Source organism: Zootoca vivipara, chromosome 2 (genome assembly GCF_965207765.1).
Source record: "Zootoca vivipara chromosome 2, rZooViv2.hap1.1, whole genome shotgun sequence".
NCBI lineage: Eukaryota > Metazoa > Chordata > Lepidosauria > Squamata > Lacertidae > Zootoca > Zootoca vivipara.
The window spans coordinates 74303698-74322898 of NC_142584.1; the positions used below are offsets into that span (position 1 = coordinate 74303698).

At 41.3% G+C, this 19201-nt stretch overlaps 1 protein-coding gene across 14 annotated transcripts in view; it reads left to right on the forward strand.

The window, feature by feature from the left end:
• ATP2B2 (ATPase plasma membrane Ca2+ transporting 2) overlaps positions 1-19201 on the forward strand; it is a 377677-nt gene that overhangs the window by 277018 nt on the left and 81458 nt on the right. For all 14 annotated transcript variants that reach the window (XM_060271474.2, XM_088663219.1, XM_060271476.2 and 11 more), the window contains 3 exons: positions 7001-7198; positions 11613-11870; positions 12621-12746. In XM_060271474.2, the coding sequence (XP_060127457.1) occupies positions 7001-7198; positions 11613-11870; positions 12621-12746 (582 nt within the window). The remainder of the gene's footprint in view (positions 1-7000; positions 7199-11612; positions 11871-12620; positions 12747-19201) is intronic.

Genomic DNA, 19201 nt, shown 5'->3' on the forward strand with positions numbered 1-19201 from the left:
AGGATCTGGCATGCTCTAGTGCAATGTTTCCCAACCTTTGGTCTCTAGCTGTTTTTGGACTACATTTCCCGCCACCCCTGACCACTGGTGTTGCTAGCTAGGGATGATGGGAGTTGTAGTCCAAAAACAGCTGGAGACCCAAGGTTGGGAAACACTGCTCTAGTGGGACTTGGGTGTGTGGGGAAGCCCTGGCTGGTGGCAGGCCAAGGTGAGACTCTGGCAGCCTTGGCTTTCCCCATTTCCTGGGCAAATGACAAGGTGCAGTAAACCCTAATTTTAGGGTCTTGGCTGCAGCCCTAGGACACTCCTTCAGGGGGCAGTGAGGCACAAATCCCCAGCAAGTTCCAAGCCCCCCTCCCATGGCCCCCCTGGCAGTCTGTGAAGGCAGGTGAGGGAAGCAGTGGTTGCGCCACCAGAGAGAGCAAACCCACCACCAGAAAGCTGTGACTGTGAGCCAAGACCCACAAGGGACAGGAGAGGGTCCTGAACCACAGCTGCTGCATCGATCACCAGGCAGCTAAGCCTCAGGAGCCTGTTGCTGTGGATTGGACCTCCCCCCCCCAGTCCTATTGATGAATAATTTGTTTTGTTTTGCATTGGGTTGCTTGGATTGGTCCTTATTATTATTATTATTATTATTATTATTATTATTATTATTTGGTGGGCGAGTGCAGAGGAGTCTGAACATGGCAGGGGAAGCCTGAGACAATGAGGGCTTCCCTTTAGGATGCTCCCCTAGCCCTAAGGAACAGCTCCGACCTCTGGATGTGGCAATAACCATCATTATCCTTATTTTAATGAATTAAATTAAATTTAAAAAACCTCCCCCCCTCCTTTTTTGGTTTGTTTTTGCATTTTTACTCATCTCTCTCCCCCCTCCTTTTCTCTCGGGGGCAGGGAATCCCCTTCTTCCTTTAACTATATCGCCCCCTCTTTTATTTTTATTTTTTTACTTTCATTAACATGTTTAGTTTCCATTATTAAACATTTCCACACACGTTTTAGCTTTTCCTGCACCCACAGTATTACGATTTTTTCTTCCTCCCTGCTCCTCCCCCTGCTGGCCCACCAACAAATGAGTCTTGGCAAATCTGTCCTCTTTTTTATTTTTGCTCTTCAAAATATGGTAACCCTAACATACTGTATGTGTCACTATCATACGTGATTGTAGACACATACCTTTAAACACCTGGGGACACTTGTGTGGGAAGATCCTGCTTCCAGTTCCAGAGCTGCTTTGACTTGCCTACTGAAGCAGAGCACACCAAATGTGAGGTGAGATTTAATTAAAATTTGAAGATGCTGTAAGTTTATTAATAGTAGTGATTATGTATGCACTCTTGCAGTTGGTTACACACACACACACACACACACACACACACACACACACACACACACACATCATTGAGTTCAATGAAATACCAAGAACTACCAGAAACCAGTGTGGCTCAAAGGTGAACAAGAATTTATTGTGTGTACATTGCTGCCCTATTCAATCTGGAGAAGATATGAATATGCAAAGCAGAGCACATAATGGATTTCCATCTTTTGTTGGAATTGCTAGGAAGGGCTTGTGGGCAGGGGGACTTCATTCACCAGCGCTGGAACAAGGGCATATCCATAATATTCAGTAAAGGTTTCTGAAAGAATTATTATTCAGATGTTGGTTTTCTCTTTGTAGATGAAGCAGAGTTAAGAATGGAGGGCTGCATTAATCTAAAAAAAATGTTTATCCTTCAGTGACACTGAGGCTGTAAATGGATAATGGCAGTTCAGGTTAAGAGGCTCTGATACTGTATCTTTCGGCTCAGAAGCAGCATTAGATACAGAATGCTGCATTGCAGCCACATATTTAATTTGGGGTGTGTTTTTAGGGTGTTTTAGTTTTTTCTTATTAAAAGCAGAGAATACTAAAGTGAGTGTAGCATATGAGAAAAGGGGACGAGAGAAAAAGAATATGGCAAAGAAAGAAATCTGACAAAGAAACGAAAAAGAAATACTGGCCAATACATGCAGGCAACACTAGAATATGGAGGAAAGGGGGGAATTCCAAATGCTACAGACAGAAGCAAGGCAAATCTTGTGGTTGCTTCATACCCCTAATGCACATACATATAAATTGTAGTATTGAGAGGGATCCCAGGGGTCATCTAGTCTCCTGCAATACAGGAATCATGTCAGATGGCCATCCAACCTCTTCTTAAAAACCTCCAAGGGAGATCCACCACCTCCTAAGGGAGATTGTTCCACAGTCAAACAGCTCTTACTGTCAGAAAGTTCTTCTGGATGTTTAGCCAGAATCTCATTTCTTGAGTAAACCAAATGGATTCAAATTACAAGTGGGTTGCCATAGGATTCTGTCCAGGGCCTGTTGTTGTTCAATGTCTTTATAAGTGACATAGATGAAGGTATTTTTTTGGGGGGGGGGGTTGCTCATCAGATCTGCAGCAAATTAGCCAATGCCGCAGAAGACAGAATCAGGATTCAAGATTACCTTAACAGACTGGAGAACTGGGGCCAAACTAACAAAATGAATTACACTAGGGACAAATGCAAGGTTATATACTTAGGCAGGAAAAACCAGCTGCACAAATGCCAGTTGTACACACAACAAGGATCTAGGGGTCTTAGTAGACCACCAGCTTAATATGAGTCGCCGATGTGATGCAGCAGCAACAAACACTATGCTACTTCAACAGAAGTATAGTGTCCCAACTGAGGAAAGTAGTAGTTCTGCTCTATTCTGCCTAGATCAGACCACCCCTTGGATGTTTACTTCTGATGTCTAGCAAGAGAGATGTGTTCCTATCCTGACAGCCCACTGGGCAGGCCCAAGTAGGAAGGGAATGGGGAAGGGAAGGGAAGGGAAGGGAGGGGAGGGGAGGGGAGGGGAGGGGAGGGAGGGAGGGAGGGAGGGAGGGAGGAAGGAAGGAAGGAAGGAAGGAAGGAAGGAAGGAAGGAAGGAAGGAAGGAAGGAAGGAAGGAAGGAAGGAAGGAAGGGGTGCAGATAAGGAGGTGACAGAAAGAGAAAAGGTGAGGAGGGAAAATGTTGACCCCATACATTTTGATTCTGGTCTTGCCCACTGTTGACTTTGGCTCTACTTGCTGTTGGTAAATAGCTCCCAATAGATTACCCTGAGGAATGAAGCCCTTTGACGGAAGAAATGTTGCCCACCCCGAACATGAAGCAACACTTCAGATCCCACCATGATTTCGTCATCTTTTCCCTGCCATTATGTTATATTTCACCTTAATGCCTAGCAATCAGTTTAATAGGCTTTTAATTCAGTTGTTGGATTAAATATCTGTGAATTCTTCTGGCCACTACATCAGCATTGTAGGATCGGTGAGATCATTCTGCTTTGTGTTGGGTTGCCTTCAGTTTAAGACTGAAACATATACCGTGTTTCTCCAAAAATAAGACACCGTCTTATATTTATTTTTCCTCAAAAAAAACCCACGGTGGCTTATTTTCAGGGGAATGTCTTTTTTTTTATTAAGTATGGTACAGTTTAACCCACAAGGTTAAACTGCCTATCACTATGGCTTATTTTGGGGGTATGGCTTATTTTCGGAGAAACACGATATGTGTGTGTGTGTGTGTAATCCCTCAGTTATGCTTTGGAAAAAGAAATCCACACACATCATTTTGAAGGCATTTTCCTAAACAGCTTTTAAAACATGCTGTAGCTACTAGCAGCTGGTCTTGTAAGTGTATTTCCATTTGGGTGGGGTGGGAGTCAATGACCAATTCAGAATTCCTTAAAGTATACACTTTAGCATCTCACGAAATTGTGTTGTTTGTGTTACCCCAAACTGTTGCTGTGGAGTTGTTTATGCCAGGTTTTCCATACAGCATCAAGGACTATTCAACTGATGGCTTTTTAAATGCACTGTACAGTAAACTGTTCAGTAGCTGGAGGGAGTGACAGAATAATTAATTATATTATGTCTTTTGCTTCTGTAGGGGAGAGAGAGAGAGAGAGATTGAAAAAAAATAAGAGCAATGCTGAAATGTATTGCTCCAGTGAAGCCCCTGGCTTACGCATCAAAGACATGAGTGAATTTAGTACACTATGCAGCACTGCAGGGAGCAGTTTAAATCATTCGAAGTAATCATAATATTTCATCCTCCCACATAATTTCAAAACAGATTACAAAATAAAACTGTGCTGATGCTAGTAAGCCTTTATAAAATACTTGCCATGCAAGAACTACCCCCCTTTAAAAGTATTTGGCAAATGAGTGATACAGGATTAAAAATAGATATACTGTAATTAAAAATAGAAACACTGTTGTGTGTTATATAGAGTGTCTGATAATGCCCATGAAACTTTTATTTGGCAGATGGTACTAAATACATAGCATTTATCTGTCTGTCTATCTATCCACCCACCCACTCAAGGGACCCAGGACAGTGCATATATCTATATCTATCTATCTACCTGGGGACCCAGGTGGTGCTGTGGGTTAAACCACAGAGTCTAGGGCTTGCTGATCAGAAGGTTGGCAGTTCGAATCCCTGCAACGGGGTGAGCTCCCGTTGCTCGGTCCCAGCTCCTGCCCACCTAGCAGTTCAAAAGTACATCAAAGTGCAAGTAGATAAATGGGGACCGCTCCGGCGGGAAGGTAAACGGCGTTTCCGTGCGCTGCTCTGGTTCGCCAGAAGCAGCTTTGTCATGCCACATGACCCGGAAGCTGTCTGCGGACAAACACCAGCTCCCTCGGCCCATAGAGCGAGATGAGCACCCCAGAGTCAGACACAACTGGACCTGATGGTCAGGGGCCCCTTTACCTTTATCTATCTATCTATCTATCTATCTATCTATCTATCTATCTATCTATCTATCATCTATCTAATCTATCATCTATCTCAACCAATCTTATGACAGCAGCTTTGTGAGATAGTTCAGGTTGAGTGATAATAACTGGCCCAAAGTGAGCCTCATGGTTGCGTGGGGGATTCAAACATGGGGATTCCCTGGCTCAGGTCTAGTCTGACACTCAAACCACCACCACATACTGCATTGTTGTTTTTTGTGTATCTGGTGAATTGTCAAAATTTGCCAAGACTACAGTAGAGTGGCCAATGCTCTTGATCGTGATAGCTATACAAAATATTGACCCTAAGTATTATTGTTCCAAATTGTGTTCAGCCTGAAATAATTCTGAATTCAAGCACCCCTTTTTTAATTACTAAGAGTGCCTTTCGAGTTGTATGGCATTTTTCAGGTGGTGAAGGTGTCAATGCAGGCTTGTGAAGGAGAGAAGTGTGTTGTCCATTCAGCTGCTGGAAACTTCAGAAGGGCCAACTTGCCTTGGGTGTTGAGCAGTCTAAAGATAAAGCTCTCTCCTTACCTTACCTTTATCCCATGCCCTGGGATAAAACAAAATGAAAAAGACCTGGTGAAATGTGTTGTGTGTGTGTACGTGTGCGCATGCTATGTATTTCTGCAGTTGTTGTAAATGTATGTATGGTACATGCATTTTTTTTATATAAAAAAACCCATACAAAAGAAATTCAAACTCCAAGCTCATATGTACTTCCGACAGTGCTAGTCTTATTGTACAGAGTGGTAGAATCAGAAAATGGTGCTAAAATGTATCCTTCCCAGATACGAGCTTATTCCCTGTTTCCTGCCACATGCTCTTCCCCATTTAATAACCCATTGCTGCTCAAATCTTTCACGTTTCTGCCTTTTATGTTTTCTCTGCTCTGCACAGTATCCCATGTCACATAGTGCTAGTTTTAGTTACAGGTAGGTAGCGTGTTGGTCTGCCGTAGTAAAAAAAAAAATTAAAAAAAATCCTTCCAGTAGCACCTTAGAGACCAACTAAGTTTGTCATTGGTATTAGCTTTCGTGTGCATGCACACTTCTTCAGACAAACTTAGTTGGTCTCTAAGGTGCTATTGGAAGGATTTTTTTTTATTTTGTTAGTGCTAGTTTTGCATGAGATTGTAAGCATACCATTTCGCACAGCCTGGGGATGTTTTGACCAGTGGAATTGAAGATAGTTAATTATGGGACAGATTCCCAGTTCAGATTAAGCCATGAAATAACTGAATCTCAATGGATGCAAATGTATCAGTTTCTTATCTGTAAATGGGAGAATAATAGCATCTAAAATATGCAATATGTGGCATAGCTGCCAAGTTTTCCCTTTTCTCACGAGGAAGCCTATTCAGCATAAGGGAATTTCCCTTTAAAAAAAGGGATAACTTGGCAGCTATGAATATGTGGGGATTAATAAACTAGAGAGTACATACAGTTTTCCAGGTTTAAAAAGTGTTGCGTAATGCTAAATAGAAAATAAGAGCTAGCATCTGATGATGGCTATTACTAGTGAAAAGCATTTCCACTTGTACAAGGTTTGGTACACAATTTTTGCCAGTCCTTTATTTCTACTCTGCTACTCAAATTGCTGTTCCTGAGTATAGGCTATTGCATGGAGGGCAGCAATTGGTATGGAGAGTCAGTAAAAAAATGTGTATCTCACCTTGCAGAAGTTTTTTTTCTGCTAACCTAAATCCACCATTGGATGTGGCTCAAGGTTAGTTATTTCATCCAATATTATTTTCTGTGGCTTTCTCTCCTTTGCTATTGAGCCTTATACAGGGACTTTTGAATTATTTACATGCCACTAATTTGTTCAATTAATCTATTTTGTTGTTGTTTCTCTTCTTCCCAGTATTCTGCGTGATCACTAGATGAATGATACCCTTCTCTGTAAATTCCCTTTAGAAAATTAATTTTCTCTTTCAGTGTAATGAAAAGTTGCTAAGGAACTGTATTCCTAAAACAGTTCTCTAAATATATAAAACTCTCTGTAATACATTAGCAGAATCTGATCTTGCCAAAAGAGACTAGCAAAAGCAGAAGTCTAATAAGCCAAAAATGCTGTAATGAAAATCTGAAGTTGTACTTTGAAAATGCAGTTTATGTGGGTGTTAACATACTTGGCAGTCACTTTTAAACCATTTTGTTTCATTTATTTATAGGATTGCCTGGCACTGCTGCTGACTTAGATAAAAGAAAGCTAATTTTTGGGAAAAACTTTATACCTCCAAAGAAGCCAAAAACTTTCTTACAGTTAGTCTGGGAAGCATTACAGGATGTGACTCTTATCATTTTGGAAATAGCAGCCATCATATCTCTTGGGCTCTCATTTTACCATCCACCTGGAGAGGAAAATGAAGGTAAAACTATTTTCTTTACTAATACTCACTTGGGTTAACTGCTTTTGATTATGCCACTTTTATTTCATTTCATCTAAACATTTAATATGTAGAAAATTATTTTAGCGTATGTACAGTCCTTGAATTTTCTCTCAGTTTTTAACAACTATGCAGAATTCAAACTCAGAAGGCAGTCCACATGCACATGTGCACATCTCTAGGCATTATCCTCCCTAGATTACATGCCCACAATTGTTTAATTTCCTGTTCTCTATGCAATCCTATGCAATTCCTTGAGTCATAGTATTGAGGCAGCAATTCATAGGGCCAGGAACTAGATTTGGAGTGTTGGTGCATTGTGCAATTCACACTTGTGTTGGGACCGGCCTGCTGCTAGTGCCCTGTACCGGCAGCTGGCACTTAATCGTTACTGGGCATGGTACAGGTTTGTCACAGGTGTGTGCTGCTTGTGCATTGAATTGTATGAGCAGAAGTACTGTTTGGGTTGGCAGAACTGGATCATTCTGTGCTGAGTTACAGCAACTGGTGTTTCCTAAGAAGATACAATTGGTGGAAAGCAGATGCATTATGCAATATGAAATTGTGTATAGCCTGGCCAATGCAATCTATTTTGGAACTACACATTGTCTGTAAGGATCATCCATCATGCTGTGCCTTGGGGAAGGTGGATCCTTATGTGCCATATTACTCCACTTTTTTCGTTATAGTGATGATACTATTCAAGTGGGGGGGAAATGTTGTACACAACTATCTCTGGAGGTGGCCCATTAAGTTTCAATTTCTATTTTTAAAAGCTACCCCTAAATTTATATTGTTCTTTCATTTCCTTGCTGTCATCTCCTTCCCCTAAGGCAACACTTTTCAGTGAACTATTAATGTTGTAGGGATTGTGGAGGTAATGACTAGCACATCACATACTACTATCCAGGGAAGAGCATTTATCTAGACATCTTTCTTCCCAAACTGACCTGTGTTCATTGAAAAGTTCATTACTTTTTGCTTTGCTTCTATGTATGTGTAACTGCCTGCTGCTCATATAGGTTTGTGGAAACCACAACAACCTGCTGATATATGTGGTGCTATCCAGCTATGGCCCAGGAAATTTTATCAGGAAACAGTTAAACAAAATTTGTGCTAAATATACCCATACATATTTAAGTTTATTAATCCTGCCCAGTCAAAAGTTTTAGTGCAGTTAAAAATATTTTAAAGCAATTAATGTTCAATTCCATCCCCATCCAGGGACAACATGTATGTACTCAGTCAATTCAGCAGTCCTGCCAGAGAGCATTTTGTTTGTGTTTTGCACAGGAATACAATGCTAGTTAGTGGGAAATGGCTTAGGTTTGGAAGGCTAAGTTTCAGTCTTTTAATTCTACCCCAAATTTTAATTTATCAACATCTTGTCAGTCCCCCCATGGAGATGATTGCAAGTTCAATGGGGCTTACTTCCTGGTAAGTGGGTATAGGATAGCACCTGGATTAATACACTGTGCTTAAGGACAGGGAGCCTCCCCAATGTGAGAAAGGCACCTGAAAACAGGGAGACCAGGGCAGAACTGGCCCACAAACTGCCTGGGATGAGACCTGCTGCAGCCAAACTATTCCCCCAGCACAGGGTTTCACCATCATCAGGAGGCTCATTCATAAGTGGACTGCTGTAGGGCAATTGTGGCATGCAAAGCAGATAAAAGTGCAGACAGTGGACAGCCTTCCCTCCCTATTAGCTTACCAATTTGAGTTGATAGGCCTCTAGATAATTAAATAGAAATTGTGGCCCATTAGGCACCAACCACTGCAAGACACTTCCTTACTGACTGCAATTGCCTGCTGAAGCCTGAATGCAAGACTTAACTGTGCTGCAATGAATGACAATGCTGCCCTCTGCTTATGAGGAAATTTGGATCTAACACATCACTGCACAATTAGGGACAATATCCAGTGTGGTGTATCTAGAGCTTATTTGATGTAACTGCTAGTACAGAATGAGTCCAGTAAGAAGAGTTTTTATGCGGAGGCTGTATGCACAAGATGTGATAGTTTGAAGATCAATAGCTTTAATGGCCTTGCTTTTATTAGGGCTGAGTGGATGCAGTTTGAATATTCGTTCAGTTCTGTACCTGTGCTGAAGCAGCCCATTTGCAAAAGCGATGACATATGTGCTCCTCCTACTCTCCCTTTGGTGCTGTTGCTGCTGATGGGGCGTAGCATCAGCTGCAGAAACTGGGTTGAGCTTCAGCATGTTTGAAGTTCAGTTGCTGTACCATGTTGGTGTACAGTGTACTTTGACTTCCTTGTGCATTCTAGATGTGCTGTGGAATCTTTTGTTGAGATAGAATAATAGATATAGTGACACTTCCTGCCTTCAGAGTATTTCTGATTTTCTGCCACAGCAAGATTTTTCATTCCTTTTTACATTTGTCAAGCACTAGTGGTCTACTTATTTCTTTTGTCACTTTTGTCAATGATAGCTGATACATCACCAAGTGGGAAAGTGTGTATGAGAAAGAGCTCTGCCAGTGTTTATTCTTAGGCATGTAAGCGCAGGTCAGGTTAAAAGCCAAGCCAGTGAAGGGAAGTGTAAGATCAGCTTCCTTTTCTTAAAGGATTTCCCATTTTGAAGCAATTGTCCAGTTTATTTGAATATCCTCTTTTGGGGGGGGTAGTTTATCAGTTTGGAATGTGCTTTTGTTCTGCATGCTGCGAGGCAAAGTCAAGTGATTCTTAATAGGTGTGTGTGTGTGTACACACACACAGTGGAATAGCCATAGCTGATCCTGTAACGTGAAATCTAACTTGAAAGCAGTTCTTACAGATTCAATGTGAAATTAATCCTGGCATTAACTCTCCCTGAAATTATAGCATAATATCCACCATTGAACAATTTGGTTCATTCATGCTAACATTGCTTTACAGCATATTTAGGATTTGCTAAAATATCAGTGTTGGAACACTTGCAGATAATATCATGCAAATTCATCATGACAGCCCTCATAGCTCAGCCACAAAGGAAAGTACATATATGCTGACAGCAGTGTTTATCATCACCTCCAAAGAGCGGCAAGCATAGCATGATAACCAATTCATTAGGACCGGCTGCTGGTCATAGAACAATGAGCTGGCAAAGTATGGCGTGTTGTATAGCATGTTGGTGTATAAGCCTAGGTTCAAGACATGTGGCATGACCTCAGTCCTACATGGAGGAGCAAACTCCATTCAGCAATTCAGTGGTGCTTACTTCTGGCTGCATAAGTTTAAGTTGTAAAACACACTGTTTTGACAAAAATAACTTCATCAGCTGAAATACAACCTTCAACATTTAATGAGAATACAAAGTAATATTGCAAAGGTGTGCTACTGTTTAAACTGCTAGCTTTAACAGGAGTTTCAGGAAAGGAAAGAGACATCTGAGAACTGCTTGATTATTTCCCTCATTCTCTCACATCTTCTGTACTAATCTGCTAATTTTAAATTTTATTCATTTGCCAGACCAAGGAAGGTTGTTCAGTTATCTTGACACTACAGCAGATGGCATTACCATTTCTACTCTGGAAAAAGGGTCCTGCGAATCTCCCGTTCCTGCTCCACTACACCCATGACTTGCATGAAGTTATATATAACCCTATGAACGTACCCTTTAAGTTACAACCATCTGTAGGGGATTCAAATTTCATAGTTAAATTTTGACAGGAAATACCAATATCCTCACTGCAAGTTGCATAGCTCACAGTCCAGTCACAATAGGGTTGTATGTTGGAGAGTTCACCTCCTTCCAAAGTAGTACATTCCACTGTCAAACAGCTCTTCCTATCCGAAAGTCTCTTAATGTTTAGTTGGAATCTCATTTCCTGCAATTTGGATCTATTGGTTCAGGTTCTACATGAAATATGTGTGATTCACAAGCTATTTGGTCTTATTTAATGCAAACTTTCATTGCCAAAAGCAACATTATCATCTGAGAAAAAATAATTATTTTTAAGTTTTGGGGAAAATTATCTTGGTTTTTCGTTTTACCTATTGTGTCCTCTTGCATTATTATTTTTTTGCAGAAAATAAGCAACAAGTGGAGTACTGAATAAGTATCTTCCATACGTAAATACCATGTATTTGTTTATGCAGTTGTATGCCAACAGCTTTTGCTTGTGTGGTAGTACACAACCTAATTTCACTGATATGTGTGTTCTGATTTCTTGTGTGAGAACTTACAAAAGAAACATGGATTAAATGTGACACACACACACACACACACACACACACACACACACACACACGTTAAAACAAATTAAAAATGTAATTAAGAAACCATTTCCTCCTCCTCCTCCTCCTCCTCCTCCTCCTCCTCCTTTCCTTTCCTTTCCTTTCCTTTCCTTTCTTTTTTGAAGTGACCTGTTTTTGCTATGTTTTGTCTCTCAAGCCTGTGCTACTGCATCAGGAGGAGCTGAAGATGAAGGAGAGGCAGAAGCTGGTTGGATTGAAGGTGCTGCCATTCTGCTCTCTGTTATTTGTGTGGTACTTGTCACTGCCTTTAATGACTGGAGCAAAGAGAAGCAATTCCGTGGGCTTCAAAGTCGTATTGAGCAAGAACAGAAGTTCACTGTGGTCCGGGGTGGACAAGTTATTCAAATCCCAGTAGCAGAGATAGTAGTTGGCGACGTTGCACAGATAAAATATGGTAAGTTTCCTTGCATATATGACTGGATACGTGCAAGCATATGACTGGGTACCCAGCGTTCCTTTATGACTTGCTGAAGAACAAAGGAGCTGGCAGTACAAATCAGCCCCAACCTTGTGCCAGGCTGAGAGGGGTTGACTTGGACAGAAGTGCCCCACTTCCTAGTTCTGCTGGCCTCCTACTGCCTCCCAACATGATCTTCCACCACTGCAGGTCTACAGATGCAGCAGTGTGTCCTGCTGCATCATGCAGCCAGTGAGCAGTGAGGCTGTGCGTCGTGCTCTGAGACCCAAAGCCCTTCTCGTTCCGGCAACCTGCCTTCACAGTGATGAACCAGATACCTATGGAAAGCACAATAGCACTTTCCCTGCTTGTGCTCTCCACAACTGGTGTTCAGAAGCATTCACAGCTTTCATGGCTAGTAGCCAATGATAGTCTTGTCCTCCATGAATTTGGCTCACTCCCCTTTAAACTGTACAAGTTGTTGACCATTGCTGCATCTTGTGGTAGCGGATTCCATAGTGAAATTGTGCGCTGCCTGAAGAAGCAAACTGGAAGCTCATCAATATAGTGGTGTCTAAGGAAGGTCAGGAGAGACTGCCCTTGTAGAGAGAAAAATGTAGTGTGTGAAAAGGATTAAATGTGACACACTTGAGGATTAGTATTTTGATTACGGAAATGTTTTTGAAGGTTCACACAGTAACCTTACTAAATCCACTTTATTTTTCCTTAACTTGATTTTACTGATAGGTGACCTTCTACCTGCTGATGGGGTGTATATTCAAGGAAATGACCTTAAGATTGATGAAAGCTCTTTAACTGGAGAATCAGATCAAGTCCGCAAATCTGTTGACAAAGATCCAATGCTGCTTTCGGGTGAGTTTTGCACTTTCAGTGAGCTGTTGCTGATTGAGAATATGGAATGTTGCTTTTGTGGCGGCGGTGTTTTAAATTCTCCATTAATTTTTCCTCACTTGGAAATACAGGATGTTAACCTTTCCCAGTAATCTACAAGCTATTCGTTTGTTTATTGCCGAACTAAGCAGGAACCTGAACCTATAGTGAGCATTTCTGTTTTACTAAACTACAGTGAAATGATGTGGCATGACCATGACTTAAACTCAGATAATCAGTATGACATAGTGGTTAGAGTACTGGACTAGAACTGGGGAGACTCAGGTTCAAACTCCCATTCTCTCATTAAGTTCACCTGATGACATTGAACGGGAGACTTTTTCTTTCTCAGCCTAACCTACTTCACAAGGTCGTTGAGGATAACATAAGAAAGAAAGAACAGTGTTCACCTTAGAAGAAAGGCATGCTTTTCTAACTGTTAATTTTCTTCCAGTGGTATAACTCTATGTGGTCCCCCGAGTCCCACCCCCACAATGATTGATTGTTTTGGGGTGTTATTTAAAACCCCTTTGTGAGGCGCTCCCCTTCCCTTTTAAGAAGGGAGGCCATTTCTTGTAAGCAAGTGGGCAGCAGCAGTGGTGGCTGGGTGCTGGTGGTGATGGTGAAGTCTGCCAACTCTGCACCTCCTGCTGCTCACTTAAAGGAAAAGGAAAAGGGCTTTAATTTTCGCTCACCATCTGATGAGATGATGGAGAGATTAAATCCTGCTGCCTAGGCTGCATGGTCCTATTCTCTGTTGGGAACAGTGCCGCACAGGCAGTGCAGGATTAAACCCTGCTCTCCTGCCCATCAGCTGATGATACTAGCAGGTGAGCATGGGTTAGGGGAAACAGACTGCCTGTGAGCTGGAGAATCCAGGCCCCTGATCTATAGGCATGCATTTCAAATCTGCCAGTCATTTTGAGGCCAGCATGGTTTGCCCTGCGATCCTCTGCCCAGAAATAATATAGGTTGTTACCACCCTATGTGATTAATTCCCCTCCCTCAACTAATAGGAGCAGGTTGCATCATGGCTCAGAGTCATCCAGGGGCCCATTTTGATCACATGTCAAGCTGGGATGAGTTTAGGTGATTGCGACATGAGCCTGGTTTTGAAAACTGTTCCTGTTAGTTGAGGAAGGGGGAGATAGCCTTTTGTCAATCCACTCTCAAGTTGGCCTCTTCTGTGGTGCACTGACATCTCCGGTGCAATGACGTGCTTTGTAAATAGTGCCTGCTTGTTTAAAACAAGGTGAAGAGAAAATCCTAAGTATGGAGTACTTTAAAATGCTGAGCACTGGCTCAGCATGCCATACAGAATGCCAATGCTAAAAGAAAACACTGTGAGATTTTTCAGGGTAAGTAGGATAGCAAATGCTAGCAGAGCGAAGATTTGTAGGGCCTAACAGTATTGCTTAATTATTTTGCACCTTTATCTTTGCGCATGACATTTGACATAGTGCATTGAATCCCAGCACAGAGGTCAATCCAGAAACAGAAAATAGGAAAACCTGAGCAAACTAGCTGCCATTCAGTTTCATCACCTATTCAGTCTGAAGATTTATTTTCTGTTTTTATACTTAAATTCCCAGTGCCCACTGAGTATGCATGCCCAGCACATTCCCTGTTGTAGAATGTACCCATATGAAAGTTTAAGTTTATTTTAGAAGTACCCTGACCATTTTGTTACATTGGGCAGACAGCAGTTATGGGCCAAGCATCATTTCGATATGTTTGGGTCCTACAGTAGCCACTTACACATAGGCAAAAACAAAGAGGAAATGCATTACTGGAAAAGAAAAGAAACTTCACAGCCGCTCCTCTACATTCTTATGGTTCTTAATCTTCAAACCAGGCTTGGACTCCTATAAAGTAGGGCACATGGCTACCCTATGGCCTGTCAGGTTGATTATACTGCATTTAGCTGTTCTAAATAATGCTTTCCTGCACCTTTCCAATTCTGAGTTTTGGAACGGAGTGCTCTCCTTGAATTACAACAGCATTGCTTTGGCTTCAAGTCTTACTATCACAGTTACTTCTTCCAATTTAGCATTGCTTGCTTGCCATCTGTGCCTTCACACTACTTGTGTTTGTGGTAATTCTGTTCTCATTAGAATTAATGTTTTGGCTGCTACGTATTTTGGAGTGCCAAATAGGACAGAGTACTGCTAAATGTATTGGGATTTTCTGTTTCCAGCACATTGTTTTCAGATTGACTTTTTAAGAGAGAAAGACAGTTAGTTCTCTTCTTTGTTCTTCTTCTGGATCTGCAAGTTCAAGTCACTGGTGCCCCCCCCCCCTTGCTGGAAGTTAACCAAAAGCATAAGCTTCCAAACCCGTCTTCTGACTGCATTGGAGAAGAGGAAAAATGGGAGCCACATCATACTTCACTGTGGTTTAGCGTGAAATGTGGTCAATTTATGCTTATAATATTGAAAGTTTTATATTACAGTACATATTGTGGTTGCTTTTGGTCTAACCATCCCCTTTTTAATATAATATCCAAATGCAATTATAATTGAAACTATATAAGACCAATAAAATCCAAGGGAGACCTTCCTTGAGCCTGCACCTATTACTGATGTTATACTGATCAGACAACATAAATTGGGAATTTACTGTTGTTTATTAAAGCTACCTCTTTCTTTTTCTTTTTTAATACCAGAAGCATTGAGTAATACTAGGTTTGGTGTCTTGTTTTCTGGTTCTTGGGCTGTGTGCGCACCAGAGCTTTAATGTGCATGTGAAGTGCACAGATCTGATTTTTTCTCCATATGCACTTTTGTGGATGTTCTTCCACATGTGCATGTGAACCCTTTCAATTGAGCTCTATCTCAAAGGTGCCTTGTCAGCATATGCTTACCTGTGATATGTGACCACTTAAAAAAATAAAGAGCGATACAAGTTTTCTGATATACCCTACTTCCGCAAAACAGTGTATGAATACATTAAAAACACACGTGTGTTGCTCCTGGCCCCAGCAGCAGTGCACTGAGGGCCACCCAACTAATGGAAGTAGGGACATGAGGATAGATAGCACCCACACACATAAACAACAGCAGCAGCAACAAAAACCCAACTACCAACACTAAATGCACTTCAGAATGTCCACAGTGGGGTAACAAGCAATTTCATGTTGGATTCTTTTTTTCTTTTCTGCATTATCCACACATTGGGAAAATTCACATAAAACCAGGGGGAGGGGGGAGTGTGAGTTACCACTTGGATAAGATAAGATAAGATATAAGATAGGATAAGATAAGATATAAGATAGGATAAGATAAGATATAAGATAAGATAAGATATAAGATATCTTTATTGTCATTGTCCCCTTGTGGGAACAACGAAATTACTCGGTTGCTACATCCACTCAGATAAAGCATTCCGCATAATCCAAAATTACAAAACCTAATTAAAAACAGTAAATATAATACAAAATAACAAGTAAAATAAGATGACTTCAAAGTCCAGGCTTTCCATTTAAGGCCAAAATCGCTCTAGAGAAGAAACTGTTCCTGAGACGGCTCGCTCTTGCCTGCATTGTTAATAATGAGGACAGTGCTATGCAGATGACATGAAGAGCATGCACACATGATACATTTAATCATTTTTAAACTGCCACATGCAGCTGGGAGGAGTTGCGGTACGTGTGTGTGGGGGGGGGAGCGTCAAGTAGAGATAAGGGTCATGTGCACCTCCTGTCTACTGCTTCTGCCTTGCAAATTGCTCCATTCCAGTTACAGGTAGGTAGCCGTGTTGGTCTGCCGTAGTAGAAACAAAAGAAAAATTTCTTCCAGTAGCACCTTAGAGACCAACTAAGTTTGTTATTGGTATGAGCTTTCGTGTGCATGCACACTTCTTCATGATCCTGAAGCTCATACCAATAACAAACTTAGTTGGTCTCTAAGGTGCTACTGGAAGAATTTTTTTAAATTTTGTTTCTGCTCCATTCCAGCATTCTTCTGCTTTGGCAACCAAATGCATAGTTTTGGTCTCAGAAATGGCTAGCTGGTCGCTTAGTTTTAAGACAACTTAGGAGTTGTACAGTGAATGCACACCAGAATATAGCACGAGCCTGAAAAAACCTGAAATAAATGATATTAGTTCGTTGAGAAGCAAAGAAACGCTGGTGGTCATTGTGCTTTATTAGTTTATAAATAAATAAATAAATAAATAAATAAATAAATAAATGCAGCTATATTAAGGAATCAGGTCAGTCACTGCCTGGAGAAAAACAACTCAAATTCACTCTTGGTTCTCTGGCAGTAAATGTTCCAGTACGGGTTTCTTGCTAAACAGAAAGAGCAAGCTTCCAACCTAAGAGGCCCTGTGCTCTTTTGATTTCACTGAACACACAGATGTTTGCTTGAATTTGTCCTCACTTTTGAATGTTTTTTTCAGCTGCTTCATTGCATTGACAAGGTTACTTATTTCTTTCATTTGCATAACTGAACCACGATCTGCTTATATCTGCAGGTAGAACATCTGTGTTTGCATACTATCGTGGCAAGTTTTAGTTCCACGGGAATAACAAAGGTTTATCTTTTTTTCCATTTACACGCTCCTAACCTCTCCATTTTTTGCAAGTTTTGTTATGGAGGTTGTCAGGGCGGCGCTTTCTGCTTTGCCACTTGGGGTGAAACAGGAAGTGCCACCGTGTCTGCTGCTGCAGACATACCTGCTCCTGCCACTGCCCTCCATACTGCCTGCCCTGCTGCTACCACTGGCAGAGAACATTTTGGGTAAGGTCTCGGTGATTTCAGCAAGACCTTGGCCAAATTCATTGAGATCTCACCTGAAATCGTCACTGATGTTGGTGCCCCTTTTCTGCCACTGGTGGATGCAGCAGAGTAGGTGGAGCACCCACAGGGGTGCAGCCTCAGGGGCTTCCTCTGCTGGAGACAGAAGCCTCATCCCACCTAATGCCTGTGCCGGCCCTGAAGATTGTGGTTTTCCCTTCTATTTTAGGCTCACTATAAGCTAAATGTGAGGGAAATGTCTCAGAGATGGCATTTTTTGTTTTTGTTTAGTTTAGTAGTTTTATATCCCAATAGGAACCTAACTTTAAACAAAAATAATCTAGCTAAACCAGAAGCAGGTGTGCAATAGTATGGAACATAGTTGTCACACAAAACAGTTGGTTTTAGATGATCCTGGGAGGGGACAGTCTAGCTGAGACAGGAGGTGACGTCTGATGAAGTCTCTGCCTGTCGTCTTCTTCTCTCTGCCAAAGTCAGTGGTGGTTTATCATATGCCCTACAAGAATTGAAAAAAAAAGTGATGCACAGCAGCCTAGAGAAAGTGCTTGATCTGGGATCAGGACCCTTTACTGGAAAATACGGGCTCACAGGCTGAAGACAGAGAGAGAGAGAGAGAGGGGGGGGGAGGGAGGGAGGGAGGGAGGGAGAGAAATAGTTGATGCAAAAGGTGAAATTAAAAAACTCACACAATAGCATGTGGAAATAGATTTTCTACTTACAAAAATAAGGATATACTTATTTAGTTATGGAAATGAAATAAATTAATGCAATGAAACCACCATGAATATACATAAAATGTGTGGATGAATTCAAGCAAGTATTAGCTTCAAAGATATAATGGCTGCCCAGGTGTTTGAGAGAAGCTATCAGAAGAATCAGATTGCATTTCAGTTTTTTAAGATTGGATGATAACAGTGGCATAAAAAGCCATCATGAAAAGTATCCGTGGCACCATATGTCTGAAAGCAAAGACAAAGAACCCCCTTTTTTTCTTCACTGAGTTTTGTATGGTAATGAAATTATAAAAGTGACATACTAGGAAAAGGGCCCGAAGGGTGATTTTTAGATAGGAGCAGCAATGATAAGGGGAAGCAATTAAATTATGCATAATTGACAGAAGTGAGAACCGTATTTATAGTGAGAAGTGCAAGATGACAATAGCAGACGGACGGGGGAAAGTTCATTCCCTAACATTTTTGGACACTATGAAAGTTAAAGAGAAAAGAGAATTGTAGACAAGTTAGAGAGACCTGAGTAACACACCTGAACCTATCAGGGAGAGTGTGTCATACAACAAAAGCTAAGCTCATGCATGTGCAACCAAAATTTGTATTTTAAAAAGTTTGATTTAAAAAAGTCTGCCCTGTCCTCCACTGCAGTAAAGAACACAGTTTATATTATGCATTCCTTTAAAGGTTTGTAAGAATAATATTCAGATTTTACATGTGGGAGGTATACTGTCTTGTGGAAACACACTGGGGATGGTTCAGTTGTCGAATCAAGTAGGCCTACAGTATGGTTTGAAGGAGCAGCTGGGAGCCTCAGGAACCACAAGCATTGGTATTAGACCCCTCTGATTCAGACTAGCATTCCATGTCTCAGTGCAGTGGAGTAGCTTTTAATGAAGAGGAGTAAAAGAAATTGAATTCGCAGGCCCAATACAATATTAATGAATTA